Raw genomic sequence first — 15,355 nt, forward strand, 5'->3', positions numbered from 1 at the left:
CTGATGAAGTGGACTGCAAGGTTCACGAAACGTTAGCATCTCAAGAATGGATCTGGACACGGAGGAAACCCGCGAAACGCATAACCTTTATTCAGAAATATTGTTTACACGCGGATATATTTAATGACTGTACATAATTTATTTTATATGAGTTTAAAATAATAAATTATTTATGATTTGTATGCTTCTTAAAGTTTAAAGCATTTTATCAGTGAATTATATTACTGAACATAACATTAATTAATATAATTGCAACCTGTAGTATCTTTATTGTTATCAGTGGTATTGCTGGCCTTTAACCGATCTTCAGCTGCTACTGTGATACCGTTACTATCGATTTCGCTAGCTTCAAAAGCAAGGCGATCTGTATCAAGTTCCCTATACTGTACATCTTCAGACTCATCTTCTTCACGAACATAACTAGATATTGCTTCATCTCCTTCGTCGATACCTACATTTAAATAACGTTAGTATTAAATTAAGCAATTAAATAATAAATTCTGTTAGTGGAATTTTAATAAGCTATAATGAAAACTTACCATCTCCTGCTGCAAGATCTGGATTAAAGTAAAACATTTCTCTTCCTGATATACCGACTTGGCGACCAGCCTTATAATCATTTCGCTTTTTCTCTTCATCCTTGATCGCTTGTTCCTGTTTCTCTTTCAACTTTCTCTTCTTCCAAGCCAAAAATGTCTCTAGCGTTATCTTAGTCTGTTGAAAATTTTTATTATATAAGATTAATATATAATCTTAGTATACTATATTCTTCATGTAAAATTTATTTTTTAATTTGAATTTTACATATTTCATAACAATATATTCATACCTGATTAGGTCCTAAATTGGCCCTTTCTGTTTCTATGAGATCTTCTAGGGAAATCTCATCCTTCTTGTCTTCCTTTTTCTTATCTTTTTTTAAGACAAATCCAGGAGGTAAAGCATGCCTATAGATGCATTTTTGACCAGACGGACATTCCCAAAACCAACCATATTTCGACTTCTCTACTGCTTCTAAGAAGTGTTTGCATATCTAGTGAGAAAGGAGTATTTTGTTTTATATTCCCCCATAAATTGAACAAACATTCAAACAATTTCCTACAGTTAAATTATAATGCTATTTGTACTTACGATATCAGTAGTTGGACGACTGCCACTACCATGTTTCTTTTCCACAACCTCTTTCAGCTTATCCTCGTCCCACTTATCCATTGTATCCTCCTCTTTATCATCGTCTCTCATATCACAATATAAAGATCGTTTTTCAGCTTTCCGCTCAATGCTCAAATCATGTGAAAATTTACACTTATCTCCTTTTGTACATTGTCCTTGCTTGAAAAATGCACACACAACGGACTTGGGATCTATACCTGCAAAAATTATTTTGTTGTATTTTTTTATTTAAAGATATGTTTGATATTTGATAGCTTTCTGTCGTTGTCAGTGTATTCAGTACCTTTATCGATCTTTTGTGCTTGAACGGGTTTAAAAATAAGAGCTAATTCCTTTTGTTCTTTTAGCTTCTTCTCCTTCTCCAACTTTTTAGCATTGGGATCTTCGAGTTTGCGGGGATTTACACCACCAGATTTCACTTGCTTTTCAACTTGCTGAATGAACTTCTGTTGCTTGGCACCTTTCTTGTTTTTTATACCAAACGTTTTATCCTTAAAAGAGAAAAAAGGTTCAGATTTTAGATAAATTAAGTTTGATACGCGTATGTGTTAAAAAATATAGTATAAATTTGTTTCATATATTTATCTAGAAAACATGTGGAATTCCAAAATTTTTGGTTAGACACAAAAAGTGTTTCCTACCTCGATAACTTTTTCCTTCTTCTTTTGCTCCGCTTTTTTGCTCGGCGCCGGCGGCTTTTTCGGTGGCATTCTGTCAACTCGAGTACTTTACCTCGGCGACAGATAATGCCTAAAACTGTTCGAAAAATTTTAACGATAACTCTACCACCTTCGCTTTCTTCCGAATGTACTGTACTGAAATCAGCTGCAATCATCACATTATTTTGAATCAAAGTGACAACCTTTGCGCGACGAAACTTCCTAAAAAAACAAAATTAATTATTTTATAATTGTTATTTATATAATTCATTATTAATATTAAGAATAATATCAAATTAAAAAAAAAGATTGCCTAAATAAAATGTTTTTTATTAGGTTGCCTTTTTGATTGTCAAATTAATCGTTTTTTTCTTTCAGTGACTTATCATTTCTGCCTGGGTGAATGGCAAACCTGCGGCGATTGCTTATGAATTGTTGCTAACTTCACATATTCCAGCGCCACGTTGTGTGAGAATGTCCTTTCCAGTCCTTTCATTCGGCGCGATTACGGTGAGGTGAGCGTACGAAGCCAGGTTTGGCATTTACGAGTTAATTGACGTTAAACCGAAAGCGCCGCAATGGCGAAATTCGACTTAACGTCTCGCATAGGTCAATACTTGGACCGCCACTTGGTGTTTCCTCTGCTGGAATTTCTGTCGGCGAAGCAGGTATGGAGTCGGGCGTCGCGACGTCGCGTTACTTGCGTTTTGGTTATGTCACATGTGGTGCGTTGCAGATTTACGACGAGGATGAGCTGTTACATGCGAAACTCGACATTCTCAGCAAGACGAATATGATTGACTACACCATCGACATCAGGAAACAGCTTTATCCCAATGTAGAAGTACCGGAGGTGCGTTTCATCATGTAATGTGTGTGTCACTGTTACAGAGTTGTGAAAGAATTGATCATCATGGATTCAACTTCTTGTTACATATTCAGATTGTGTTTATTCCTTAGTACACATAATGGGTCATTCATGTTCTACATTTCTTTTTTTTAATACTAGGTGCATTTGGCTATATAATAATCTATTCTTTTCTTTTTTTAATTTAATCTTATAAATACTTTCTAAAGATCTTAAAATATATGTAAGAATCACTTAATAATTTTTGTATACTTGTAAAAGTGATAAAAATCAACCCAGGCACAAACAATTGTAATGAAGAAAATAATGATTTTATTTAAGGATTAAATGATGAATTAACATAACGATGTTACAGGAAATAAAATCCAGACGTGCTGATGTATTACAAGAGCTTGGTGTACTCCAAAATAATGTTTCAGTAGTGCTTGCTCTTATGAATAATGAGGAAGTTATGAAGAAAATGGAAAACATGCGTGATTCAAAAGCGCTTAATAATTATCTTACTCAAGAATCAGATGTAGGTAGAACAGTTATTACTGTGTTAGATAATGAAATTTTTATTTAAGTATTCTAACAAGATATTATAAATTTGAAAAATGTATATTGATGTAGTCTTGCATGTACAGTTTAGGGTAGAAATGATGGACAGCTTTGTGAAGCTGGCAAAGTATCGCTATGAATGTGGTAATTATTCTGTTTCTACATCATATTTATATTTCTATATGCTGATTATGCCCCCTACTGATAAGGTAATACTAATTTTTATAATTATAAAAATTAAGTACAATATATTTTATGAAATTGTCTATTTTAATATTTGTATATTTAATTTTTAGAACTATTTAAATGTTTTATGGGGAAAATTGGCATCAGAGATTCTTGTACAAAATTGGGAAACAGCATTGGAGGACGTGAATAAGTTGCGAGAATATATTGACAGTAATGTTATTGGCAATTCGCTGCAAGTATTACAGCAACGCACATGGCTCATTCACTGGAGTTTATTTGTGTTCTTTAATCATGTAAAGGGAAGAGATCTCATTATTGAGATGTTCCTCTATCGGCCACAGTATGTACAATTTGTTAAGAAAGTATTTAATTTATCATATACTTGTGTGGGATGTCCAGGATACCTCAGCCTTATAAATTCATTAAATAAATAAATGCTATTTCTATATATTACTATATTTAGAAATTGTTTCACAATTAAAATTTTTTACATTTATTTTTATCTATGGAATATCTATAGAATATTATCAGTCCTTATTTAATTGTAAATCATTAAAGAGAATAAAAATTGAGGTATAATGGAATGTGTCAGAAACATTTTACGCGTAGGTAATTACGTAAATTTAAAAAACCACTTTAATAATGTAATATTAATGATATTTACGAAAATTATAAAATTTTAACCTGTCTAATACATTTTTGCAGTTATTTAAATGCTATTCAAACAATGTGCCCGCATATACTTCGTTACTTGGCTGCAGCAGTTATTGTCAATCGTTCTAGGCGGTCTATTCTGAAGGATCTCGTAAAAGTAATACAACAGGTCAGATTTTGAAATCATTACTTTATAAGATATAAAAATTCGTGTTTTTAAGTGTCGATAATTAATTTAATTTAAGAGAATAAAAAATTTTTAAATAGAATATCAGTTTAATCGTATTGGTTCAAATTTGTTGAAAAATTTATAACTAATAATGAAAAACTGATATTTTTTATATTGTATTATTGAAATGTTTTATATATATCTTAAAAAATGTTATTTTTACATATATAGGAATCTTATACCTATCGAGATCCCATCACAGAATTTTTGGAACATTTGTATGTTAATTTTGACTTTGATGGAGCTCGACAGAAGTTGCAAGAGTGCCAGACTGTCGTCTTTAACGATTTCTTTCTAATCGCTCTATTGAATGAATTTGTGGAAAATGCACGGTTGATGATTTTCGAAACATTCTGCAGAATTCATCAATGCATTAGTATCCAGTATGTAAATTTTTTGCATCATCATGGTGATAAAAACAAGATTTGATTAATTATTTTTTTATTAGTTATATATTAATTATGTCTTTATAGAATCACAAAACACATACATGTACACATTTACACATTTATTTTTAATTTTTATATTATTTATAGGATGCTTGCGGAGAAACTAAATATGAAGGCGGATGTTGCGGAGTGCTGGATTGTGAACTTAATTCGCAATGCACGTTTAGATGCCAAGATTGACAGCAAGTTGGGACATGTAGTAATGGGAGGACAGCCAGCGTCTCCATATCAACAATTGGTTGAGAAGATCGAGACATTGAGTGTACGAAGCGAGGCATTAGAGAATCTAATTGAGAGAAAACTAAAAGCGAAAAATCAAGATCCAGTAAGTATAGTGTGGAACTAACAGAGGTCAGTATCATTCACAATCGTATTGCGCGTATAATATCATTTGGTTCATTTAACGCAAAAAACATTGCAGTAGACATGAGAAAAGTAAAAGTGAAGTAAAGTTATGCATATTACAAATTAATGTTAAGTATGTAATGGTCTACACAATAATTTATTTATGTGTCTAGTTATATTTAATATCTAATCAGATTTTTTTGTATGTCTTATGCAATCTTTAATTTTTGTACTTCTAATATATTATTTTGACGTTTGTCCACACATACACTCACATTTGTTAAATTTGTTGTTCTTGCCAATCACACTAAGCTGAAATGTTTTGTTTCTTTTCATATTGCTTTTTACCATTACATGTAATCATTACAAAGTGTGACGTTCTAAAATGTACTTTTTTTGCTTATAAATTTTAAAAACAATTTCACTTTTGTTTCAGTATCACTCGTGGAACTTGGATTTCTGACAACTCGATACAACGTGGAGGAATAGTGCCCAAAAAAGATATTCCACCTCTGATTATTAACAGTAATCAGGCTTCCAAATGTAAAGAAATACTGCATAAGTGACATCATGAATCAGATGTACTTATTTTTATTCGCTGTCAGTATCTTGGAATTGTCAAACTATACTATAATAAATAATGAGCAACCAATAACATTTTATAAGAGAAAACTTCGCATTTATTTATTGTACACTACCGTTTCCGGACATTGCCGTTTCTCATTATTTTAGGTATATTTAAATAAATAGGTATTTGATTATATTTCAAAAACAATGATTTACGAATTACGATTGTATTAGTTTTGCAGTATGATAAAATCTTTGATTTAGTTTACAATCAGTGCTACGGTACAATAAGTTCAACGATTTAAAGCATCAAAAATTTTACTACGATGTATGAAAACTTTTCGAGAGCAGTGTGTATCCTATTCTTACATACACATTAAATTTTTAGTTTAATTAAAAGTCATTATAAGTTATCCTATCGAGTATCTTGTCTTTGTTAATAGAAAGTATCAAAAAATAAAAATATTTTATTCAAGGACTTTAGAAAGGGCTGTTATATAATTTCATTAATTATAGAATTTCGAAATTGGCAGTTCGATTGTAATAACAGCATACTAATTAAGAAATATAGAATTGTCAACTATTTATAAGTATAGTTATAGTTACAATAATTACGTCTTAAATATTATGATTCTTACGTAATGTTACGAGATATTATTTTTACGTTTTGAAGATTTGTTACGAAAGTGAAAAGTTACATCCCGTATATCCACCACAATCAATACAATATGTTAGAAGGCTCCTCCAATACGGATCTAAACCGAGTAAGTTCGGATTTCCTACGATAATAAGTAGAGCGCGAGCACGAGTAATTGCGACATTGAGTCTAGTGGGCGAAGCAACAAAGCCTAGAGAGTGCTTGACATCCTCATCAACTAAATTGTTACACGATCTGACAGCCGAAATAATAATTACTTTTCTTTCTTGACCTTGAAATCCTTCCACAGAGCTGACTTTGGGTAACTTAAGATTTAGCTCCAACAGCAGATCTCGGATTTGCACCACCTTGATACAAATGATTTTCATAGAAAAGGAAGAAAGACTTTTAACAAATAACAGAATTTTACTTAAAATACTTATGTATACCTGTTTATAATAAGGAGTTATAATTCCTATATCATCTGGTTCAAGCCCACATTTATACAACTTCGACAAATAGAGATATATTTGTGCAGCTTCTTCGGGATTGTACCAGCTTGGACTCTCGGAATCTTTGTAGTTCTCACCACTGATCCCATGAAAGATTATGGCTGGTGGAGATCCCGTTCTCTCGGGCAGCTCTGCTCTCAACATTTCCAATAGTTTAGCTTCCTCACTATTCTTAGATGACAACTAAATATAAGCAAACAAACAAGTTTTAATTGACTTACAGAAATCAGAATTTTACATAATAGCAATAGTTATACATACTTGCGGCTGTAATTCCGATTCATAAAATAGTGTATTTGGTAGATGCAGTATTTCTGGTAAGCTGCGATAGTTCATTACAAGTTTCGTAACGAGTCTGGGATCATAGCAGGTCTCGAATCCGTCAGGGTCCCTCTGGTAAGGAAATTGCTGTAAAAGTCTCGAAAGGAATGATACACCGAGTCCAAAAAATGATCCTAATTGACTTTGCACGACAGGCCCAAGTTGCATTGGATCGCCCGCGAGTATCACTTGACCGTAATCAGAATGAATGAAATTCAAGGGAATCATGATCTCTGGCTCAGTCGCTTGACCCGCCTCGTCGACTAGAATGTGCGAGAAATGACCACGGGGAAAACCCATGTTATGCAATATTCCCAACATGTTGCAAGTGCCGATAGTAATTCTATGGCGACCCAGTACGGACATGGTGCAGTTCATTTTTATTCCATTCTTATGATGATAGAAACGATCATCTGTTCCTTCCTCAGCTAATTCCGCTGTGGCACAGTAAGGTAATAGTTCCTCAGGTATAATATTGCTATTCAAGCAATGGTAAGCTATCAGTCGAACCTACGGCATATACATACAATGAACAAATACAGAGAAAACGGAACTATTTAATAATTTATAATATGATCCTTTTTGTGTAATTCTTTATTAACGAATATATGAAATTATGTTAAAAATTTTGTTAGTTTTTATAATAAATCAGAAACTCTAGTATAATAATCAAGAAATCAGTAGAAAACGAAAACATACCATATCACCTGGTTTAAGTATGTTACTATCTAATAAGCGTTCCGCTATTAAGTTGGCCGAACTGTTCGACGGCGTTGCTATAAGAAGTCTGCTTTCGGGAATTACGGTTAAAATTTGTAAGATTGTCTCGCATATAGTCACTGTCTTTCCTGTTCCAGGCGGGCCAAATATAATGTAGGGTAGTGGACGCGCCAATCCCAATATTATGTTTTTTACAGCTTCCTTTTGATAATAATTCAATTTTTTATTGAACCAATTTAATTTTCGTTTCTTTATTTGAATAATATATGGTTTTAGTTCATCATTAGTTTGAGTGATCGATTCATTTGGCGTTCTTGAAATTGTGGCATTAGCAATATTAATTTCACCATCGTTGGCATTTGCCAAATTCATTTCAAAATTCGGATTCATTTTTATTCTAGTAGATGACATTGTTTTTTCAAATAATGATGATTCAACTGATTTAACACTGGAAAGTCTATCCGCTACTGACATCCTTGGAAATATTTTAACAGTATTATTAGAGGTATCACTGACAGAAGTGATAGAAGAATTGGAATTGTTAGAAGAAATAGATTCATTGTGACGAAGCCGCACATCAATGGATGTTTCTTCGTTCTCATACTCTTCTAAATAGAATTGTGGCTCTTTTTGCACTACTCGGGTAGGAAATAGAATATCAGGTCCAAGACGGTTGAGAGCTAAATTAATAGCATTGTGACAACGTTGCATAGAAGCATTCGACATCATAAATGACACTTGACAATCCTCACCACTGTATTCATGATGAAACTTTTGGTTAAATTTCAAAAAGATCTCCATGCTTTTGATTTTGTGAATAAAGCCTTCATATTTTAGGTTTTCTATTACAAAACAAATCAGAAATATATATATATATATATTATTATTTCGATATTCCAAAATTAGTTTTAAAAAATTTTTATCTGTCAACAATATGCATATGTTTAGATAACTATAAAAGTTTAGCACTACATATTTATTGGAAGGAGCAGAGATATTTGTGGCATTAGATATTTCTTCGCAAGTGTGGAGCGCAGACTTATAGATTATGGCTTAAGATTATGGCTTGTCCTCTTCCTACATTTTTACATTTTATCTAATAATAAATATCTATCCGCTCTTTTCAATAAGTATCATATATTGCTAAACTTTTAATAAATATAATGTATTGTAAAATTTTCGTAGTGACTGTGTATGAATATAATATAATATAAAAATATGTTTTTAAACTTCTTTCTTATAAATATTACCTTTAGAACTATTCCACTGAAAAGATACTAAAACTTTATCACCAACCATGAGGGAAGGTCGTTTTTCTGCTAATCCTGGTACTTTAAGCATAAGATAATCACCGCATCGTCGCAGAATCGCACTTTTCATGTTGTATCTTTGTAAATATAATGTTAGACCTATTTCTTCCAGAAACAATAAAGCGTGAAAACGGTCCTTATATGTCTCAAAGGAAAGCTCTTTTTGAAGACAAGGTATCCGATCTCCAATAGCGATTTCGCGTTCCGTCTGTGATAGTTTATTCTGCATAATATCGTAGACTGCATTCCAAATGTATCGTGGTATTTTGAAGACTCCATTGCGTATTTTGATAAATGCAGGTGGTTTAGATGGTCTTACTCCAGGGATACATGTAGTTTCAATTAACTCATTCAAGTCAGGTAAATCAAATTTCTCCTTCTTTTGTTGAATAGATGCGGAATTGAGCTTTGGTGAAACTTGTGAAATGTTCTTTGTATTGATATTTATATGAAACACTCTAGCTATCTTGAAGTCTTTAAAATTAAAAATAAATTGTTCCTCGGACGTACCAATAAATTGTGGTTTGCATTTGAATGTGTAAGTAACGCTTTCTGAAGGATTTATCACTGTGTTAATACTTGTATATACAGGTGACTCTAGTGACAACTGAGATGGAGTCTTCTGTGGCACAAAGGACCCACTTTGCAATAAATGAGCATAACTGGCGTTATTTTGTATCAAAACCTCTAGAGTACCCTCTTCTTCTATGCCCAAATTGAATTTTAATTTGTCGTCTATGACAATACCATATTTGTTTTTTAATAATTCGGTATCTAATATGGAAGGAGGAATATTGTTTGTTGTTAATTTAATGGGTTTTTTTGGAGCCTAAAATAAGAATAAAAAAAAACAAGATAAATATTTAGAAATTATATAATAATATCATACCATGCAATAACTAAAATCTTACCTGTATTAATGGAGTTACAGCCAACGATCTCCATTTGTACTGTCCTTGATCACTTTCTATGCTTTCAGTCACTACTTTGTCACCAACGCAGGGAACGTAACCCATACCACACAAGTGTTTATAAAAAATTATATCCTTATTAATTACTCCCACCTTGTTCTCTGGATTGTACTTTGATATCACACCACAATTTAATTGAGATCGCAACGGTTTGATTCCATTAATCTCCAAGATTTCGCCCATCCAATCTTCAGATTCATTGTTCAGTTCGACTAAGCAGTCTAATACCAACCAATCACCAACTATGGGAATGAAGTCGGATCGCACTGTGCACAAGTCAACGCGAATATTATTCGGCTCGACAATGGCGATTCGACCTTCGCGTTTTGTTACTTTAACAACTATATTCCTTGATGTCATATGAGTGTGGACATCATTTTTCACATTGATGTTTTCATTATTCCAGCTGTTACTTATTTCACAGATAATTTTTCGTACTTTTGGCTTTGCATTTGGATCCCGTAGATATAGCAGGTAGTAAATCTTATCACCTACTTTGAGATTATTAGTCGAGTCATCGATTATATCGTATGTATAGGAATCGTCTATGAGGATGCAATCTGTAGAGATCTGGGTAATACTTCCCGTCTTATAATAACATCCTTCTTCGTTCAGTACTTCTTCTTTCTTTTCAGTTTTATCCGTGTTGGTTTCATTTGCGAGCTCTATACGAGATATAACTTCATTAATTTCTTCGTCTGTATTCTTTGCAGTCTTTGGATACACATAACTCATAGCATATTGAATCCCGTTATACACTAACGATAACATCTTTAATTCCTCTGGCTCCTATCTAAGTATCTATGAACATAAAAGATAGTTTAGATATTTAAATAATCATAATACTCATGAGCATCATTTATCTTTGTCTAATATTTGATATAAACAACAAAGATAAAATGATTTCAAGAACATCGCAAGTGTCAAGTGAACATGGCCTAGGATATTTTCCAGCAAGAAGCACGTGATAAATTCGGTCATTTGTATTGGATTACTGCAATTTAAAGGCTGTATTCCGTTACTCATTGCAAGTACTGAAAATATATATACCTATAGTATAGGATTACTATCTCATTTATGAGTTTTTGTCGTACAATAAAAGCACACAAATAAAATAGCACCCTAAGAATTTATAGAGGAAAGGCTATTTGGCCCCTATTATGAGATACCGAGTTCATTTTGGGTAAACGCTAGAAGTCTATAGGCAGAATTTAAAAAAATAATAGGTCATTTTGAAGGGAATTTAATAAGCTTTAAGATAACGTTATATAAAATTTAATTTAAATTCCATTTTTTTTTTAATTAAAGAAATGTAAAAAGTGATTAAATCGCAAAGTCAAAAAATTGTGCTCCTAATATGAGATGCCCCGAGAAATCGATAGTAAAACATAAAGTGTATTAGTATTGCAATTAAAAAACTTTATTTAATGTTTCTAAAATACAAACAAACACAACCAGCGTACGCGAAAAATGAGCATGCGATATATTATACCCAGAACTCGTCTTCAGGTAGTTGGAATCAAGTCAATCAAGCATCGCAAATAGGCACTCAACGTTCATTCCAGTTGTCTTTTTTATTATTGCACAATAATATTTATACCTTAGCAACGATTTTCACTATAACATATAAGAGCATGGGTTATTTCATATTAGGAATACTGGGTATCTCTCATTACGATTTCCACGCCTAATAGTTTTACGATCAACAAATCTAACTTCTGTAATTAAACAATTCAACATATCCCGTATTTTTCTATTAGTATGACTTTACTCTATCACTATATGAAGAATTTATTGCCAAATATTTATTTATTAAATAATAAGCAAGGTTTGATCAAATTCAAATTCTAAAATCTTGTTTTACAATGACTACAGGCATGATCTAATAATGAATTTTCTATTAAATAGTTTTCAATCCAAGAGCAATAAATTCATGGTGGAACCAATAGATAGTGTTTATTACTTTACCAGAAACGCCGCTATCTCATATTAGGCGCCTATCTCATAAGAGGGGGCTTTCCTCTATATTTAATAGTGAATAATAGAATGCACACAGTCAAAGCTTTAAGGCCGCAGCACACACTTTTGCATAACGCATAGTGCATAGGCGAATCAACTAATCAGAATTTTTCCTTTCCTCCCATTCCATGGAAAAAAAGAATTTTGATTGGTTGATTCCTTTATGCACTATGCATTATGCGTTATGCAAGAGTGTGTGCTGCAGCCTTTAGTATCTAATGCACTGACATGGTATAACTTATTACAATAAAATAATACCTATATTCTCTGTTAAATAATATATTCTCTGTTAAATAATGTAACAATATCATTATTGACTATAACATGTACTTAATCTGGCGTCATTGTAGCTGGGTCATAATGACCAGAGATATTTTTAAACATCTGTATTTTCTTACATACTTTGTAGATTTTAACTAACCGCCCTGTAGCTAGAGCTAAAACTTTCTAAAACCATTGTTGACATTATGAGATTAGATAAAAAAAATATTCGGGTTATCATGATCCACCTCAATGTCTGTGTAATATTTTAGTACAATGACGCCGGATTAATTATTTGAAATATTTATATTTTATGACAATCTTGTGTTTCGCGGGTTTTCTCCGTCATATAGGAAACACCCGTGAAAGCCTCAAGAATATTATTTATATTTTATTTTGCTAATAGATACAGTGTAACACAGGAAACCATTATATCCTTGTTGTTTGATGTTAAATAAAGATAATATGTTATATTGTATCATGTTTTGTTGAAAAGTATCCTAAGTACTTTCTACCTAAATAATATAGAAATGTATATAAGAAAAGCCAAGTCATCAATGAAGCAACCAAGCAACGAAGAATTAAAGATAAGGACAGAAAAAAAAAACACGATATTTACCGATCTATAGACTGATATCTCCACTCTGTCGCTTTGAGATAGTCCAGTTCCTTTCGCAAGGATTGTATGCGTTTTGTATGAAGTTCCTTGAGGAATCGTTTGCGCTGCTTCTGCTCTTGTAATTCAGATTTCATTTGATTCAGGATCTTGGATGTTTGAGTCGCGCTTGAGGTCAGCTCCGAGTCCTGGGATTCTGGCGTTCTCTGTCCCGTCGAGTGTCCTAAAGTGCTCGTCGACAGGGTAGATGAATTCATAATTCGGTCTGCGAGTCTTACAATAATCGATCACATGCCATCATCGTCGCACAATCACGCACAATGTTAAACATCAGATTAATGATAACCTAACCTAACTTTTACCTCAAAGTCTCGGAACATGAGTGATAAGGACTGAGATCTGGGACCGGCATCGTAGTCCCAGATCTTCACATAAACACTGGCGTTTTAGCACCGAATGTGATTGGTGAAAAGTGGATGATGGGGATATATTTCACTTTCATGATCCATTCTTAAGCCCGAATTATATTACTTTCCACTCTCCAGCAATATAATTAATTTTCACAACTTTTTAGCATAAAATTGTTTCAGTTGTTTTATTTTAATTTTAACAATAAACGATTTAAGTCAATTGAAGGGATCAATTATATAAAAATCTCCAGCAATATATGATTAATTATTATGATTATTATTTATTATTTTGTTATGTATTATGATTATTATTACTAATTATTTATTATTGTTTTTCACTAATGAAATTTCTCAACTGTTTCATTTTGACAACGAATGATAAAAAGAATTGATCATGATGTAAGAAAATTTCTTACATCATGGAATTTATTGAAATATTAAAAGTACATTTATAATATATTATGATAAGTAATCTCTTAATTGGTGAATAGAGGAGATGATTCCTTAGAAAGTATTTCTTAAATCTACGATCGATTGAAAGGCAATATGAAAAAGGTGCCGAGTAAACGTAGTCTCACAAAATTGCCACGCTCGCGGCTACCGCAGAAACCGTATGGATTCTGTTGCGAGGAAAAGGATCAGGATCCTGAGAAACGCTATGATATGCGAAACCCGCCGTTTGCGTCATCCTTGACGAACGTCGTTCTGGGCAGCGGTGGACCAGGAGTGAAATTTCACGTACAGGACATCGGTCCGCCGCCGTATCCCATTCAACGCAGGATTCTCGAGGCTAAAGGTAGAGCTTATCTGGGACGGTGCAGACGATGTCGGAGTCCCCTACGATGGTTCCTCGAGGACGAAATCGCGCTCGCGCGCGAATTCCTCGCCAAAGAGAAACGTGACAATTACAATGCAACTGTCAAAAGGAATTTAATGATCGCTAAACGCAAGGGTGACTTCAAAAAGCAAATTGATTAAATCTAAAATTTTTGTCACGTATTTTAACAATGATTGAATTGTTTTTATATTATTTTTTTTATGCAATGTATTGCACCTATTTATTAATATGAAATTTTTATAAGGTAAAAAATATATATTTATATGCTATATTATATATATGTATATTTTTTATACATATTACATATAATTATTACCGTTACCATTTATGTAATTAAATATACTTATTGTTAGTGATACTAATTATATGTAATTGAAGAAGTATTTTGTATTTATATTAGGTGTTGAACTTAATTCCTGCCGTTTTTCGTCTCCAAAATTGATTTGTTTCGAAGGGAAGATGAATGAATACCTTAATCAAAGTAATTTCCTCCATTTTTTACTTTATTACTAATTAATAATACTTTATTAATAATACTTTGATTAAGGTATTTCCCTTCAAAACAAATCAATTTTGGAGACGAAAAACGGCAGGAATTAAGTTCAACACCTAATACATAATTGAACATTGTTAATTAGAGTTCTTTAAATTAATAAAGCCAGAGCACGAAGTCGCAAAAAAAGGAATTTGAAGATTGACTTCTGAAGTTACCAGAACAATTCGAGAAATAATTTATAAGTATGTTCTTCGAGGAAAAATCCACTATATACTACAGCGCTGTAACAAAATATTTTACAAAGATAAAAATAAAAAATGAAATTTCATGTATTTGTAAATTACAAATTATATAAATGCAGATAATTATAAAACGCGGTAGAATATCTTGAAATATTTATTAGAAAAATATATTTTAGTAGAATACAAATACAATTTATACAGATTACAGCTTTGCTTGTCATTCACTATAATCATAACGTTATATATATTAATAAAGAACTGTAGGCAGAAATAAGGGAATTGTAATACATGGCATAGGATACAAAATGAAGTCACAATTCACATTTGAT

The 15,355-nt window shown here is 32.3% G+C and overlaps 4 protein-coding genes across 7 annotated transcripts in view; 2 read left to right on the top strand and 2 right to left on the bottom strand.

Moving 5' to 3' along the window:
• The window catches only part of LOC108760914 (zinc finger CCCH domain-containing protein 15 homolog), a 2,820-nt gene extending 824 nt beyond the window's left edge, over positions 1-1,996 (bottom strand). The window contains exons 1-6 of the mRNA XM_018507194.1: positions 1,815-1,996; positions 1,457-1,664; positions 1,132-1,370; positions 830-1,033; positions 540-714; positions 257-451 (exon numbers count right to left, since the gene is read on the bottom strand). Of these exons, the coding sequence (XP_018362696.1) occupies positions 257-451; positions 540-714; positions 830-1,033; positions 1,132-1,370; positions 1,457-1,664; positions 1,815-1,883 (1,090 nt within the window). The 5' untranslated portion in view covers positions 1,884-1,996. The remainder of the gene's footprint in view (positions 1-256; positions 452-539; positions 715-829; positions 1,034-1,131; positions 1,371-1,456; positions 1,665-1,814) is intronic.
• Positions 1,997-2,410: 414 nt separating this feature from the next.
• Positions 2,411-6,006, top strand: eIF3e (eukaryotic translation initiation factor 3 subunit E). 2 transcript variants are annotated; one of them, XM_018507222.1, is made up of 9 exons: positions 2,411-2,500; positions 2,569-2,685; positions 3,056-3,217; positions 3,327-3,449; positions 3,537-3,769; positions 4,135-4,252; positions 4,484-4,695; positions 4,849-5,112; positions 5,543-6,006. In XM_018507222.1, exons 1-8 carry the CDS (start codon positions 2,411-2,413, stop codon positions 5,105-5,107), a joined length of 1,314 nt encoding a protein of 437 aa, XP_018362724.1. In that variant the 3' UTR covers positions 5,108-5,112; positions 5,543-6,006. The 2 variants fall into 2 exon arrangements, with proteins under 2 accessions (XP_018362724.1, XP_018362723.1); XM_018507221.1 differs by having other exon boundaries at positions 4,849-5,086; positions 5,543-6,001.
• Positions 6,007-6,296: 290 nt separating this feature from the next.
• armi (probable RNA helicase armitage) lies at positions 6,297-13,118 on the bottom strand. Its single transcript, XM_018507219.1, has 7 exons — positions 13,044-13,118; positions 10,085-10,945; positions 9,114-10,002; positions 7,843-8,705; positions 7,084-7,653; positions 6,760-7,005; positions 6,297-6,678 (listed from the first exon to the last, which is right to left on the bottom strand). The coding sequence occupies exons 2-7, from the start codon at positions 10,913-10,915 to the stop codon at positions 6,352-6,354; spliced, it is 3,726 nt and encodes a 1,241-aa protein (XP_018362721.1). The 5' UTR covers positions 10,916-10,945; positions 13,044-13,118; the 3' UTR covers positions 6,297-6,351.
• A 718-nt stretch (positions 13,119-13,836) lies between these two features.
• Positions 13,837-15,083, top strand: LOC108760933 (uncharacterized). 3 transcript variants are annotated; one of them, XM_018507223.1, is made up of 2 exons: positions 13,837-14,402; positions 14,927-15,083. In XM_018507223.1, the coding sequence occupies exons 1-2, from the start codon at positions 13,997-13,999 to the stop codon at positions 14,977-14,979; spliced, it is 459 nt and encodes a 152-aa protein (XP_018362725.1). In that variant the 5' UTR covers positions 13,837-13,996; the 3' UTR covers positions 14,980-15,083. The 3 variants fall into 3 exon arrangements, with proteins under 3 accessions (XP_018362725.1, XP_018362726.1, XP_018362727.1); XM_018507224.1 differs by having other exon boundaries at positions 14,947-15,083; XM_018507225.1 differs by having other exon boundaries at positions 14,951-15,083.
• Positions 15,084-15,355: the final 272 nt, after the last annotated feature.

This window comes from Trachymyrmex cornetzi, unplaced genomic scaffold, assembly GCF_001594075.2.
Source record: "Trachymyrmex cornetzi isolate Tcor2-1 unplaced genomic scaffold, Tcor1.1 scaffold230, whole genome shotgun sequence".
In the NCBI taxonomy this organism is placed as follows: Eukaryota; Metazoa; Arthropoda; class Insecta; order Hymenoptera; family Formicidae; genus Trachymyrmex; species Trachymyrmex cornetzi.